Below are 17102 nucleotides of genomic sequence, written 5' to 3' on the forward strand. Positions count from 1 at the left end.
TTTTCATTGATCAAATAAGGTTGACACCAGTTGCATTTCAATTGGAACATTCTCAGATTTTAGGACACTAGCACCACCCTGCCCTTAAATTCCCATATTCAAATCCCCTAATCAAATCAGTTACTTCGCTTCACAATCAATTTTAGATACTTTTGGATTATTATTTGGACATGATGTGCGAAAAATGCTAATATCGGTATGACTTGAATGGGATTCTTGCCACAAATGCTAAAACATTAGCATTTGGAAACGGTGCCAGGGAAATGAAACCAAAGCATCGGTTGCTGTCCAACCCTGCCCATAGCCAGGGGTGTTTACATTCCACTGATTCTGTTTGGATTTATTTATGTCCCACCACATTCCGTTTGCTTTTGTCCAAGAAACGTTTTGCAACAGACTTGGCGGAATGACAATACCCGTGTTTACAGGGTAAAGAAATCAAAATGTGTTTTTATTTGGGTGGCCTAACCCTTTAATCTAAGCCTAAAAGTTGAGAGAATGTGTAAGACTAAGAGATCCAAATAACTCATTTTTAAGAGGCTTAATATAGAGGCTAACTGTATATGTTTAGTTAATATTTAAACAAAAGACACAAACCACCTTGAGTACAGTGGAACGCAGATCAACAATAGATGATGTACTGGTACAACGCATTAGCATACGGACTCATTCGTCTGGTCCGTCAAGGGTAAGATCCGTCCAAGGTTGCAGCTTGACAGGTCTGTAATTGCTTCTCGGTTATTTTATTTTCTCTTAACTACATGTTATCACGTATTAGGATAAATTAATGCATCATTTATGTCCTCGTAAATCCTCAAGCGATTTGTCACATTGCTTGTTCGTTATAACAAGTAATAAAAGGTTAGCTCAGAAATGCATCATCTCATCAAAACAATGGATCAGCCCAGTCGGTCATCTCTAGTGGAGATGAAACCGCGAGAATATTATGGGTCATGGTTAGAAGGGATCCCGATTTAGTCAAATTAACGCGTATTTTAGCTAAACCTTTAATTAACCTGAACACAATTCTCCTTATCTGCTACGAGAAGTCAAATCTGACGTTAATTTGACAAAAACTGGATCCCTTCTAGCGGTGACCAGAATATGATTATGAGCAGCAGTAATTCCTGGTTTAAGGTTTGTGTTATTGATTATTTGGAAAAAGATTGGGCGAAGGCTTGATTTTGATCTGCCCGTATGCAGATGATAAACGGTTTCAACTAGATTCCATAGCCACAAAGTCACAATTGACTATATAGTAAAGCGTCGAACACACCGACAGTGTTTTTCGCAAAATAGGACGCAGCATAATCTAGATATGTATGCAACAAAAGTTCAACATTCACCTTCTGCTACCATTTCTGTCAAGCCGTCTACGCATACAGTTTGACGCATACGTTTGGTAAATCCAACATATGCACTACACCGAACGCTCTGCAACAATGCTGCAAGGCAAACGCGGTGTTTCATTGGACATTAATGTCATTCTGGTGTACAAAAATGCAATAATGCTGTCGGTCTGTTCGAAGCGTTTCAGATTCTAGTTTTGGAAACCGAAAACTGTATGGAGATGGGGGCTTCCGATAACGCAATTTAGGAAATGTCTGCCTGAGTTTTCTTATTGCATATAGGTTGGGTATTTCCCCCCTAAATTCAATGATTTACTCTGAGCATTATAGGCTGCATTTCAAACTCATAATAGACACACCCATGTCCACTTACCATCATCGCCTTATGCACTTGGGGGGAATCCTCGCAGCCATATTTGTCTTTGGTCCAAATGATTAGCCAAGCATGGGAAGTTTGCAACGTAAGCCCCTCAGCCCTCATGATTTGGAAAGACACACACTTGTCTATATAAGTTCAGACAGTTGACGGTGCATCTCAGAGCAAAAACCAAGTCATGAGGTCAACAGAATTGCCGTAGAGCTCTGAGACAGGATTGTTTCGAGACACAGATCTGAGGAAGGGTACCAAAACATTTCTGCAGCATTGAAGGTCCCTAAAAACACAGTGGCCTCCATAATTCTTAATTGAAAGAAGTTTGAAACCACCAAGACTCTCCTTAGAGCTGGCCGCCCGGCCAAACTGAGCAATCGGGAGAAGGGCCTTGGTCGGGGAGGTGACCAAAGCTTGGTCACTCTGACAGAGCTCCAGAGTTTTTCTATGGAGACAGGAGAGCCTTCCAGAAGGACAACCCCTGCAGCACTCCACCAATCAGGCTTTTATGGTAAAGTGGCCAGACGGCAGCCACTCCTTGGTAAACGACACATGACAGCCTGCATCTAAAGAACGATGACCATTTGAAACAAGATTCTCTTTTCTAATGAAACCAAGAATGAACTCTTTGGCCTGAATGCCAAGTGTCACGTCTGGAGGAAACCAGGCACCGCTCATCACCTGGCCAATTCCATCCCTACGGTGAAGCACGATGGTGGGAGCATCATGCTGTGGGGATGTTTTTCAGCGTCAGGGACTGGGAGACTAGTCAGGATCAATGGGAAAGATGAACGGAGCAAAGTACAGAGAGATTCTTGATGAAAACCTGCTCCAGAGTGCTCAGGTTTACTTTCCAACAGGACAATGACCCTAAGCACACAGCCAAGACACCGCAGGAGTGGCTTCGGGACAACACTCTGAATGTTCAAGAGTGGCCCAGCCAGGGTCCGGACTTGAACCCGATCAAACATTTCTGGAGACCTGAAAATAGCTGTGCAGCGACGCTCCCCATCCAACCTGACAGAGCTTGAGATGCTCTGCAGAGAAGAATGGGAGAAACTTCCCAAATACAGGTGTGCCAAGATTGTAGCGTCAAGGCTGTAATCACTGCCAAAGGTGCTTCAACAAAATAAAAGAGTCTGAATACTAATGTAAATGTCATATTTCTTCTTTTTTTTATATAAGTTAGCTAAAATGTTTGCTTTGTCATTATGGGGTATTGTGTGTAGATTGATGAGGGAATATATATTTTTTAATCCATTTCAGAATAAGGCGGTAACGTAACAAAATGTGGAAAAAGTCAAAAGGGTCTGAATACTTTCCGAATGCACTGTATGTTGAAAGTTTATGAATGTCATTTGTAATAAACTAGCCTATAAATAACAGCCTGTAAAAACTGAGTCATACAAAGATATAACACCATTCAATTATATGTTTTTCCAGAACAAAATTGTGTTGTTAGCTAGCATCTTTCAATATTCCAGGTTTATTGATAGCCCTGATAAAGAATTAGATTATGTGCTGCAACAGGACTAGACACTACTAGGCTATACTAACTGCATATTATAAACTGGGTAGTTTGGCTCCGGGATGCTGAAAGCCGTGGCATATCAGACTTGGGGGTTTGTGGTATATGGCCAATATACTACGGCTAAGGGCTGTGTCCAGGCACAACACGCTGCTTCGTGCTTATGAACAGCCCTTAGCCGTTGTATTTTGTTCATATTGCTTAAATATAACACATTTCTTTATTGCTAAAATATATATTTTTTGTATTTCAAGTATGGAAGAGGACAGTCCGGAAGAGTTTCTTGCGGAGTTCAAGGAGAAACATCTAGGTGCTTGGGGAATTGTCCAGATAACTGCTGGCACAGGGCTAGCTGTCTATGCCATGTGGGCAGGGGTTCTCATGCCGGGATTTCGAAAAGTCCCTCTGAGGTTACAGGTAAGACCTGGGTCGTTTTCACTGGGGTGCAATTCAATTACAGAATCATCAAATACAAATATACTGAACAAAAATATAAATATTACAATTTCAAAGATTTTACCGAGTTACTATTCATATAAGGAAATCGGTCACGTTAAATAAATTCATTAGGCCCTAATCTATGGATTTAACATGACTGGTGACAGATGCCTAAAAGAAATGCAGGGGCGTGGATCAGAAAACCAGTCCGTATCTGGTATGACCACCATTTGCCTCATACCTCATCTCTTTTGCGTAGAGTTGATCAGGCGGTTGATTGTGGGCTGTGGAATGTTGTCCCACTAATCTTCAATAGCTGTACGAAGTTGCTGGATAATTTTACCTTTATTTAACTAGGCAAGTCATTTAAGAACAAATTCTTATTTTCAATGACGGCCTAGGAAAATTGGGTTTAACTGCCTGTTCAGGGGCAGAATGACAGATTTGTACCTTGTCAGCTCGGGGGTTTGAACTTGCAACCTTCCGGTTACTAGTCCAACGCTCTAACCACTAGGCTACCCTGCCGCTCCATATCCAGAGCATCCCAAACTTGCTCAATCAATCAAATGTATTTATAAAGCCCTTCTTACATCAGCTGATGTCACAAAGTGATGTACAGAAACCCAGCCTAAAAGCCCAAAACAGCAAGCAATGCAGGTGTAGAAGCACAGTGGCTAGGGAAAACTCCCTAGAAAGGCTGGAAATTTAGGAAGAAACCAGGCTATGATGGGTGGCCAAGGTCTCTTCTGGTTGTGCTGGGTGGAGATTATAACAGAACATGGCCAAGATGTTCAAATGTTCATAGATGCAATAATAATAATCACAGTGGTTGTAGAGGGTGCAACAGGTCAGCACCTCAGGAGTAAATGTCAGTTGGCTTTACATAGCCGATCATTCAGAGTATCTCTCCGCTCTCTCCGCTGTCTCTAGAGAGTTAAAGACAGCATGTCTGGGACAAGGTAGCACGTCCGGTGAACAGGTCAGTATTCCATAGCCGCAGGCAGAACAGTTGAAACGGTTCCTGCAGTCAGCATGCTAATTGCATGCTCTCTCAACTTGAGACATCTGTGGCATTGTGTGTTGTGTGACAAAACTGCACATTTTCGTGGCCTTTTATTGTCCCCAGCCCAAGGTGTGCCTCTGTAATGATCATGCTGTTTTAATCAGCTTCTTGATATGCCACACCTGTCAAGTGGATGGATAATCTTCTCAAAGGAGAGCTGCTCACTAGCAGGGATGTAAACACATTTTTGCACAATTTGAGAGAAATGAGCTTTTTGTGCATATGGAACATTTCTGCTATCTTTTATTTCAGCTCATGAAGCATGGGACCAACACATTACATGTTGCGTTTTATATGTTTGTTCAGTGTATATTATGTAGATCCGACTTGTCTTTCTGTCATGAGGATTGGGGAATTGTGTTGGCTCTATAGTTTACGCTTCACTTTAAAGCATCCAGGTACAATGCTTTATAATATGAGCCTTTATAATGTCTTATAATAAGGCTTATAATATGCTATTCCTGTCTTTATATCACATTTTTTAATGGGCAAGCTCCGTTCAATAACAAAGAGAGCTACCCGCCACTGTTTTGGTTAACAGCTGTGGGATAGGGTTGGAGAAATGTAATCAGTAACCACTCTCAAATTCATAGGCAGAGCTATGGATGCAAGGACTGACCATCCATGATACCAAAATTATAGGTTTAACCATGACGCTATACAGTGTTTGTTTACAATGAAATTGTTTACAAACAATGAAGTAAAATAAGCTTATATTTTGGATTCTGCTGGGTTACGCACGACAGTTGAACTGAGCTCATGAGGCTTTAATAAGTCATTCTTTGAGAATCTGTGGGTTTATCATTAAATGTAAAAGTCACAAAATGGATGTACTCTTCACAATTGCTTTTTATTTTTATTAAATCAGAATCATTATGAGATGATTATAAGACGGGGATGAGCAACTCCAGTCCTTGGGGGGCCGGAGTGGTGTCAAACTGATTGCATTCTAAACTGTAGATCATCATTAGTTGATTATTGGAGTCAGGTGTGTTCGCTGGGGCTGGGGAAAAGATGTGAGACCAATTAGGCCCCAAGGACTGGAGTAATTTAGCAGACACTTATCCAGAGCAACTTGCAGTAATGAGGGCATATATTTTCATGCTTGTCTCCCGTGGGAATCAAACCCACAACTCTGGTGTTGGAAACACCATGCTCTACCAACTAAGCCACACGGTACCAATGCTGCATTTTTCTTGTTTTTCAAGTGAAGGTATTTTAAGGGAGTATGCGAGCACCTTCGTTCGGTTCGACTAGCTGAGGTCAGCTAGGCGCCAGCCGAACTGAAGCATGCTGGCGCCTTTATAAGACATAAGGGCGTTATACATGCTCATGACAACTCTTACAATGCATTATAACCTCATCGTAGTACATTGCATCTGTAGGCTTTTAAGTAAAGTGTTAAAGACATTTCTGTCTCCTAGTTCTGATAACCGATGTGGGTTGCGATATTTTCTGCAGGTGCCCTATCTCCCCGCCAGCAAGAAACAAGTGCGGAATGTGATGGCACTGCTGAGTGGTCGACATGGTAACCTTGTGGACTTGGGCTCCGGTGATGGCAGGATTGTAAGTAGGGCTGAGCGATGTGGCTTAAAAATCATATATATATATTTTTTCAAACTTATGGCCGATTCACAATATATCAACTCTAAATAAGATTTGTTGTATAATTAAAGGGAAGTTAGAAACCAATATACACAGGCAGTTAGAAAAGCCAAGGCTGGCTTTTTCAACCAGAAATTTGCTTCCTGCAACACAAACTTAAAAAAAGTTCTGGGATATTGTAAACTCCATGGAGAATAAGAGCACCTCCTCCCAGCTGCCCACTGCACTGAGGATAGGAAACTCTGTCACCACGATAAATCCACTATAATTGAGAATTTCAATAAGCATTTTTCTACGGCTGGCCATGCTTTCCACTTGGCCACCGCTACCCCGGTCAACAGCACTGCACCTCCCACAGCAACTCACCCAAGCCTTCCCCATTTCTCCTTCTCCCAAATCCAGTCAGCCTATGTTCTGAAAGAGCTGCAAAATCTGGACCCCCACAAATCAGCCGGGCTACACAATCTGGACCCTTTCTTCTAAAATGATCTGCTGAAATTGTTGCAACCCCTATTACTAGCCTGTTCAACCTCTCTTTCGTGTCGTCTGAGATTCCCAAAGATTGGAAAGCAGCTGCGGTCATCCCCCTCTTCAAAGGTGGGGACACTCTTGACCCAAACTGATAAAGACCTATATCTATCCTACCCTGCCTCTCTAAGGTCTTCAAAAGTCAAGTTAACAAACAGATCACCGACCATTTCGAATCCCACCGTACCTTCTCCGCTATGCAATCTGGTTTCAGAGCTGGTCATGGGTGCACCTCAACCACGCTCAAGGTTCTAAACAATATCTTAACCGCCATGGATAAGAAATAATACTGTGCAGCTGTATTCATTGACCTGGCCAAGGCTTTCGACTCTGTCAATCACCACATCCTCATCGGCAGACTCAACAGCCTTGGTTTCTCAAATGACTGCCTCGCCTGGTTCACCAACTACTTCTCCGACAGTTCAGTGTGTCAAATCTGAGGGCCTGTTGTCCGGGCTTCTGGCAGTCTCTATGGGGGTGCCACAGGGTTCATTCTTGGGCTGACTCTCTTCTCTGTATATATCAATGATGTCGCTCTTGCTGCTGGTGAGTCTCTGATCCACCTCTACGCAGATGACACCATTCTGTATACTTCAGGCCCTTCTTTGGACACTGTTAACAACCCTCCAGATGAGCGTCAATGCCATACAACTCTCCTTCCGTGGCCTCCAACTGCTCTTAAATACAAGTAAAACTAAATGTATGCTCTTCATCCGATCGCTGCCTGCACCTGACTGCCCGTCCAGTTTCACTACTCTGGACGGTTCTGACTTAGAATATGTGGACAACTACAAATACCTAGGTGTCTGGTTAGACTAAAATCTCCTTCCAGACTCACATAAAACATCTCCAATCCAAAGTTAAATCTAGAATTGGCTTCCTATTTCGCAACAAAGCATCCTTCACTCATGCTGCCAAACATACCCTCGTAAAACTGACCATCTTACCGATCCTCGACTTTGGCGATGTCATTTACAAAATAGCCTCCAACACCCTACTCAACAAATTGGATGCAGTCTATCACAGTGCCATCCGTTTTGCCACCAAAGCCCCATATACTACCCACCACAGCGACCTGTACGCTCTCGTTGGCTTCATACTCGTCGCCAAACCCACTGGCTCCAGGTCCTACTAGGTAAGACCCTGCTAGGTAAAGACCTGCCTTATCTCTGATCACTGGTCACCATAGCTGCACCCACCTGTAGCATGCGTTCCAGCAGGTATATCTCACTTGTCACCCCCAAAGCCAATTCCTCCTTTGGTCGCCTCTCCTTCCAGTTCTCTGCTGCCAATGACTGAAACAAACTACAAACATCTCTGAAACTGGAAACACTTATCTCCCTCAATTGCTTTAAGCAACAGCTGTCAGAGCAGCTCACAGATCACTGCAACTGTAAATAGCCCATCTATATATAGCCCAAACAACTACCTCTTCCCCTACTGTATTTATTTTTGCTCCTTTGCACCCTCATCTACTGTCAAATCTACCATTCCAGTGTTTTAATTGCTATATTGTATTTACTTCGCCACCATGGCCTATTTATTGCCTTTACCTCCCTTATCTCACCTCATTGGCTCACATTGTATATAAACTTATTTTTCTACTGTATTATTGACTGTATGTTTTGTTTTACTCCATGTGTAACTCTGTGTTGTTATATGTGTCGAACTGCTTTGCTTTACCTTGGCCAGGTCGCAATTGTAAATGAGAACTTGTTCTCAACTTGCCTACCTGTCACTCCCGGGCCATAGAGTGGCTTTTAATCTCTATTTTGGTTAGGCCAGGGTGTGACTAGGGTGGGCATTCTAGTTTCTTTATTTCTATGTTTTCTATTTCTTTGTTTTTGGCCGAGTGTGGTTCTCAATCAGAGGCAGCTGTCTCTGATTGGGAATCATACTTAGGCAGCCCTTTTCCCACCTGTGTTTTGTGGGTAGTTCTTTTCTGTATAGTTTATTTGCCTTGCAGAACTGTTCATTTTTCACTTTGTTATTTTGTTCGGGTGTTTTGATCATTAAATATCATGAACACTTCCCAAGCTGCGCTTTGGTCCATGCCTTCCGACGAGACACGTAACACTACCTGGTTAAATAAAGGTTAAATAAATAAAATAAAAAAGGTAAAATACACTTAATTTCAAACAGTAAAATTATAAGTACGCTAAATATAAGCCTTCCACAACCGTAAGACCCGCTAATAATTTAATTATTTCATTAAAATAGTTTAATAAAAAACATGAGCTGGCACACACCCAGAAAAATATGTTTGTGTGAAGGTGCTGACTATAAACTATCAAAATAAAGCGAGTAGCACACTCCATATATAAACTCCCAGTAATTTGGGTATTTACCAATGTTTCGGCACCACTGTGCCTTCTTCAGGGTAATGTCATGAATACTTGAACAAAGTTATGTAGACAAACAGTGTAATTAGTGCAACCAATGACAATAGTGAGGGGAGTGTCATAATGATTAAGTTAATTAGTGAAACTGTTAAAAAAACAATAGTTTATGGCATGTAAATATATTAGGCTATTGTTATCATATAGAAACATAATTTAATATTGTTCATAATACTAGCATCAACATACATTATTGTTTAATTCAAAAGGAATCTTGTGGAAGGCTACCCGAAACGTTTACCCAAGTTAAACAATTTAAAGGCAATGCTACCAAATACTAATTGAGTGTATGTCAACTTCTGACCCACTGGGAATGTGATGAAAGAAAAAAGCTGAAATAAATCATTCTCTCTACTATTATTCTGGCATTTCACATTCTTAAAATAAAGTGGTGATCCTAACTGACCTAAGACAATGAATTTTTACTTGGATTAAATGTCAGGAATTGTGAAAAACTGAGTTTAAATGTATTTGGCTGAGGTGTATGTAAACTTCCGACTTCAACTGTACATTCAAATTTATCTAATTAATTTAACATATCGCCCAGCTCTAATTTTAAGTTTGGGCGTGCCCCTGCAGATATGGAATGGGTATCTGTGTATGCTGAATCTGTAAGCTGCAACAGGGCTTTGGTGTCCACAAGGTGTGTGTGTGCATGTGTGAAAGAGAGAGAAACGGTACCTTTGTTGAGAACCAAGTTCATGTTTTTATCTTTTCAGGTGCTGGAAGCACACAAACACGGCTTTGGTCCCACAGTAGGATACGAACTCAACCCCTGGTTAGTTCGTCTAGCTAACTTCCACGCATGGAGAGCAGGCCATTATGGGAAGGTGTCGTATCGGCAGGAAGACCTCTGGAAGGTGTGAAACAGGCAGATGTTATGTGTCTTTTCCCCAACCCCATACCAACTGCTAGCTTCTTCACTTCAGATCTAAGAGGATTAGATAGGTAAACTATATGGCCAATAGCTTAATCTTGCATTCTGATAGGCTTGTTGGAATTTTCAGCATATTGCTTACACCAATCCAATTATTTAAAAACTACATACATGTCCAGGGGGCAGGGGCTAGGGGTTGATTAAGTTTTGAGTTGAGTTCACATGTTTGGTTGTTGGTAAAACTCATCCACATATTTTATACCTTTTTCACTATTACTAGTTCCACAAAGAGTTACTACTAGTTGTTTTACCAAGCTTTATTGTTAGGGCCCAGAGTTTTTGGGATGATGATATTTGCATTTCTCATTACAGGTGGACCTTACTGAGTGTAAGAATGTTACTGTGTTTTTGGCCCCCAGCGTGGTAAGTCTTTTTGCATTGACACACATTATTAATTAATGTGTGCAGACGATACAGATACTCAGCCATAGCGGTCAAACCATTTGCTCAGTAAGTTGGAGCATGGCGCCACTGGTGACGAGGTTGAGGGGTCAATTCCCATATCATCTGGCTGCCGGAACAAAAACACCTGTTAGCTAGCTATAAATGAATAGACAGCTGCTAGCCAACTGATTTGAAAAACAGATGGATGAATATGTGTGTATGTGTTTGCCTAGCTCTCTTTATTGCAGGAGAAGATGGAGGCTGAGCTTCCAGATGACGCCCTGGTCGTAGCCGGTAGGTTTCCCTTCACTGAGTGGACTCCATGCAGGATTGAAGGAGATGGTGTCGACAGAGCTTGGGCCTATACCATGCAGGCCCAAAGACTGCCAGCAGGGAGTGCTGTGCTACCTATACCTAAAGAGTTGAAATCACCAGTTTGAACTGAAAGTGAGAGAACCAAGTAACTGTCTGGACCAGGAAGACATGAGACATAAGCATGAGCGTTTGTATGATGGAAGAAACCATTGGTAGTCTGAGGAGGAGGGACAAAACATTTTCATCTACATGGGTTGACACAAGTTGCTGACTGAGACCCACTCCTCACAATGTTGAATTGGTAGTTAGTGACCTTTTCTCAATTGGATTTTCTCAATTCCTTGCCTCCGTCATCTCCTCGCCTTTTGAAAACAACAGCTGTTTCAAAGGGGGTGTGGTTGATTTCAAAACTCTTCGTGATAGGAATTGAGAAAAGACCAGGGAGTGAGATGCCGTCTGAGTATATGAACCTGTCAACAGATAAACTACCAAGCACATGGTACAATCCAGACATCTTTAAAAACCATACCTCTTCCACATTTTGTTACGTTACAGCCTTATTCTAAAATGGATTAAATAAAAACATATCCTCTTCAATCTACACACAATACCCCATAAAGACAAAGCAAAAACAGGTTTTAGAAATTTTAGCAAATTTATTCAAAATAAAAAACCAGATACCTTATAAACATAAGTGTTCAGTCCCTTTCCTAGGAAACATGAAATTGAGCAAAGGTGCATCTTGTGTCCATTGATCATCCCTGAGATGTTTCTACATCTTGATTGGAGTCGACCTGTGGTAAATTCAATTGATTGGACATGATTTGGAAAGGTACACACCCGTCAATTAACTCAAAAAAAGAAACATCCTCTCACGGTCAACTGCATTTATTTTTTAGCAAACTTAACATGTGTATGTATAAATATTTGTATGAACATAACAATATTCAACAACTGAGACAAACTGAACAAGTTCCAAAGACATGTGACTAACATAAATGGAATAATGAGATCCGGGCTCTTCGCTGGCCATGGCAGAACACTGACATTCCTGTCTTGCAGGAAATCACACACAGAATGAGCAGTATGGCTGGTGGCATTGTCATGCTGGAGGGTCATGTCAGGATGAGCCTGCAGGAAGGGTACCACATGAGGGAGGAGGATGTCTTCCCTGTAACACACAGTGTGAAGTTTTCATGCAATGACAACAAGCTCAATCCGACGATGCTGTGACACACCGCCCCAGACCATGACGGACCCTCCACCACCAAATCGATCCCGCTCCAGAGTATAGGCCTCGGTGTAACGCTCATTCCTTCGACGTTAAACCCGAATCCGACCATCACCCCTGGTGAGACAAAACCATGACTTGTCAGTGAAGAGGGCAGCAGGTAGCCTAGTGGTTAGATCATTGGACTAGTAACCGAAAGGTTGCAAGATCGAATCCCCGGGCTGACAAGGTAAAAACCTGTCGTTCTGCTCTGAACAAGGCAGTTAACCCACTGTTCTTAGGCCGTCATTGAATATAAGAATTTCTTCTTAACTGACTTGCCTAGTAAAAAAATTAAAAATAACACTTTTTGCCAGTCCTGTCTGGTCCAGCGGCAGTGGGTTTGTGCCCATAGGCGACGTCGTTGCCGGTGATGTTTGGTGAGGACCTGCCTTACAACAGGCCTTCAAGTCCTCAGTCCAGTCTCGCAGCATATTGCGGACAGTCTGAGCACTGATGGAGGGATTGTGCGTTCCTGGTGTAACTCGGGCAGTTGTTGTTGCCATCCTGTACCTGCCCACAGGTGTGATGTTTGGGTGTACCGATCCTGTGCAGGTGTTGTTACACGTGGTCTGCAATTTATTGCCCTGGCCACATCTGCAGTCCTCATGCCTCTTTGCAGCATGCCTAAGGCACATTCACGCAGATGAGCAGGGAACCTGGGTATCTTTCTTTTGGTGTTTTTCAGATCAGGAGAAAGGCTTCTTTAGTGTCCTAGGTTTTTGTAACTGTGACCTTAATTGCCTACTGTCTGTAAGCTGTTAATGTCTTTAATGACCGTTCCACAGGTGCATGTTCATTAATTGATTATGGTTCATTGAACAAGCATGGGAAACAGTGATTAAACCTTTTACAATGAAGATCTGTGAGGTTATTTGGATTTTTACTAATTATCTTTGAAAGACAGGGTCCTGAAAAAGGGACATTTCTTTTTTTGCTGAGTTTATAAGGTCCCACAGTTGACAGTGCATGTTAAAGAAAAAAAACAAGCCATGAGGTCAAAGGAATTATCCGTAGTGCTCTGAGACAGGATTGTGTCGAGGTACAGATCTGGGGAAGGGTACCAAAACATTTCTACAGCATTGAAGGTCCCAAAGAACACAGTGGCCGCCATCATTCTTAAATAGAATAAGTTTGGAACCCCCAAGACTCTTCCTAGAACTGAGCCATCGGGGAGAAGGGCCTTGGTCAGGGAGGTGACCAAGAACCCAATGGTCACTCTGACAGAACTCCAGAGTTCGTCTGTGGAGATGGGAGAACCTTCCAGAAGGACAACCCCTGCAGCACTCCACCAATCAGGCCTTTATGGTAGAGTGGTCAGATAGGAGCCACTCCTCATTAAAAGGCACATGACAGCCTGCTTGGAGTTTACTAAAAGGCATCTAAAGACTCTCAGACCATGAGAAACAAGATTATCTGGTCTGATGAAACCAAGATTTAACTCTTTGACCTGAATGCCAAGCATCACATCTGGAGGAAACCTGGCACCATCCCTACGGTGAAGCATGGTGATGGCAGAATCATGCTGTGGGGATGTTTTTCAGCGACTGTGAGACTAGTCTGGACCAAGGGGAAAGATGAACGGAGCAAAGTACAGAAATCCTTGATGAAAATCTGCTCCAGAGCGCTCAGGACCTCAGACTGGAGCGAAGGTTCACCTTCCAAAAGGACAACGACCAGCCAAGACAACGCAGGAGTAGCTTTGGGACAAGTCTCTGAATGTCCATGAGTGGCCCATCCGGAGCCCAGACTTGAACCCGATCGAACATTTCTGGGGAGACCTGAAAATAGCTGTGCAGCGATGCTCCCCATCCAACCTGACAGAGCTTGAGAGGATCTGAAGAGAAGAATGGGATAAACTCCCCCAAATACAGGTGTGCCAAGCTTGTAGCGTCATACCCAAGACGACTCAAGGCTGTAATCTCTGCCAAAGGTGCTTCAACAAAGTACAGAGTAAAGGGTCTGACTTATGTAAATGTCATATTTCAGTTTTTATTTTTAATACATTTACAAATATTCTAAACCAGTTTTTGCTTTGTAGGGTATTGTGTGCAGATTGAGGAGAAAAAATACATTTTATAATAAGGCTGTAATGTAACAAAAAATTTAAAAAGTTTAGGGTTCTGAATACTTTCCGAATGCACTGTATATCATGGTCATAAAGGCGTATGAAGTAACAAGTTATGGAGCAAACACATAGGTTGTAATATGTATGCACACAGGTGCTATCACAAACGCTCTACACACATGTACATTGTAATATTGTTGTATGGTGGTATTATACATACAGTGCCTTGCGAAAGTATTCGGCCCCCTTTAACTTTGCGACCTTTTGCCACATTTCAGGCTTCAAACATAAAGATATAAAACTGTATTTTTTTGTGAAGAATCAACAACAAGTGGGACACAATCATGAAGTGGAATGACATTTATTGGATATTTCAAACTTTTTTAACAATTCAAAAACTGAAAAAATGGGTGTGCAAAATTATTCAGCCCCTTTACTTTCAGTGCAGCAAACTCTCTTCAGAAGTTCAGTGAAGATCTCTGAATGATCCAATGTTGACCTAAATGACTAATGATGATAAATACAATCCACCTGTGTGTAATCAAGTCTCCGTATAAATGCACCTGCACTGTGATAGTCTCAGAGGTCCGTTAAAAGTGCAGAGAGCATCATGAAGAACAAGGAAGACACCAGGCAGGTCCGAGATACTGTTGTGAAGAAGTTTAAAGCCGGATTTGGATACAAAAAGATTTCCCAAGCTTTAAACATCCCAAGGAGCACTGTGCAAGCGATAATATTGAAATGGAAGGAGTATCAGACCACTGCAAATCTACCAAGACCTGGCCGTCCCTCTAAACTTTCAGCTCATACAAGGAGAAGACTGATCAGAGATGCAGCCAAGAGGCCCATGATCACTCTGGATGAACTGCAGAGATCTACAGCTGAGGTGGGAGACTCTGTCCATAGGACAACAATCAGTCGTATATTGCACAAATCTGGCCTTTATGGAAGAGTGGCAAGAAGAAAGCCATTTCTTAAAGATATCCATAAAAAGTGTCGTTTAAAGTTTGCCACAAGCCACCTGGGAGACACACCAAACATGTGGAAGAAGGTGCTCTGGTCAGATGAAACCAAAATTGAACTTTTTGGCAACAATGCAAAACGTTATGTTTGGCGTAAAAGCAACACAGCTCATCACCCTGAACACACCATCCCCACTGTCAAACATGGTGGTGGCAGCATCATGGTTTGGGCCTGCTTTTCTTCAGCAGGGACAGGGAAGATGGTTAAAATTGATGGGAAGATGGATGGAGCCAAATACAGGACCATTCTGGAAGAAAACCTGATGGAGTCTGCAAAAGACCTGAGACTGGGACGGAGACTTGTCTTCCAACAAGACAATGATCCAAAACATAAACCAAAATCTACAATGGAATGGTTCAAAAATAAACATATCCAGGTGTTAGAATGGCCAAGTCAAAGTCCAGACCTGAATCCAATCGAGAATCTGTGGAAAGAACTGAAAACTGCTGTTCACAAATGCTCTCCATCCAACCTCACTGAGCTCGAGCTGTTTTGCAAGGAGGAATGGGAAAAAATTTCAGTCTCTCGATGTGCAAAACTGATAGAGACCTACCCCAAGCGACTTACAGCTATGATCGCAGCAAAAGGTGGCGCTACAAAGTATTAACTTAAGGGGGCTGAATAATTTTGCACGCCCAATTTTTCAGTTTTTGATTTGTTAAAAAAGTTTGAAATATCCAATAAATGTCGTTCCACTTCATGATTGTGTCCCACTTGTTGTTGATTCTTCACAAAAATACAGTTTTATATCTTTATGTTTGAAGCCTGAAATGTGGCAAAAGGTCGCAAAGTTCAAGGGGGCCGAATACGTTCGCAAGGCACTGTGCTGGTGTACTAATGTTATGATGGACTGTTTTATATTTTGTTTCATGTGTATTGAAATTTCCTTAATGTGTTTGGACCTCAGAAAGAGTAGCTTCTGCCTTGACAATAGCTAATGGGGATCGCTAATAAATACAAATACTAATGTGTTTTTTTATGGCTTCCACAGTGATTTAACCCACGCATCGCTACCAATCAAACCAAGCCCTCAGTTAAGAGCTAGATTGTAGCTTCAACGGTTTTAAGACTAATAAGATTGAGTTTTCACCAGATCATCAAAAGTCAACCTTTTTTTGACATACAAAAATATATAGATCTGGAGTGAGTTTGTTTAGCACTAGGCAAAGGACCAGGATGTCTTGCTCCCAGGCAGACTAAATCACTTTTTTGCCCGCTTTGAGGACAATACAGTGCCACTGACACGGCCTGCAACGAAAACATGCGGTCTCTCCTTCACTGCAGCCGAGGTGAGTAAGACATTTAAACGTGTTAACCCTCGCAAGGCTGCAGGCCCAGACGGCATCCCCAGCCGCGCCCTCAGAGCATGCGCAGACCAGCTGGCCGGTGTGTTTACGGACATATTCAATCAATCCCTATACCAGTCTGCTGTTCCCACATGCTTCAAGAGGGCCACCATTGTTCCTGTTCCCAAGAAAGCTAAGGTAACTGAGCTAAACGACTACCGCCCCGTAGCACTCACTTCCGTCATCATGAAGTGCTTTGAGAGACTAGTCAAGGACCATATCACCTCCACCCTACCTGACACCCTAGACCCACTCCAATTTGCTTACCGCCCAAATAGGTCCACAGACGATGCAATCTCAACCACACTGCCCTAACCCACCTGGACAAGAGGAATACCTATGTGAGAATGCTGTTCATCGACTACAGCTCGGCATTCAATACCATAGTACCCTCCAAGCTCGTCATCAAGCTCGAGACCCTGGGTCTCGACCCCGCCCTGTGCAACTGGGTACTGGACTTCCTGACGGGCCGCCCACAG

At 42.5% G+C, this 17102-nt stretch overlaps 1 protein-coding gene across 1 annotated transcript; it reads left to right on the top strand.

The window, feature by feature from the left end:
• The first annotated feature begins 612 nt into the window (after positions 1-612).
• Positions 613-14561, top strand: antkmt (adenine nucleotide translocase lysine methyltransferase). The gene is made up of 6 exons (XM_029635213.2): positions 613-719; positions 3502-3664; positions 6210-6314; positions 10000-10140; positions 10530-10580; positions 10835-14561. Exons 2-6 carry the CDS (start codon positions 3503-3505, stop codon positions 11039-11041), a joined length of 666 nt encoding a protein of 221 aa, XP_029491073.1. The 5' UTR covers positions 613-719; position 3502; the 3' UTR covers positions 11042-14561.
• Positions 14562-17102: the final 2541 nt, after the last annotated feature.

Source organism: Oncorhynchus nerka, linkage group LG26, assembly GCF_034236695.1.
Source record: "Oncorhynchus nerka isolate Pitt River linkage group LG26, Oner_Uvic_2.0, whole genome shotgun sequence".
In the NCBI taxonomy this organism is placed as follows: Eukaryota; Metazoa; Chordata; class Actinopteri; order Salmoniformes; family Salmonidae; genus Oncorhynchus; species Oncorhynchus nerka.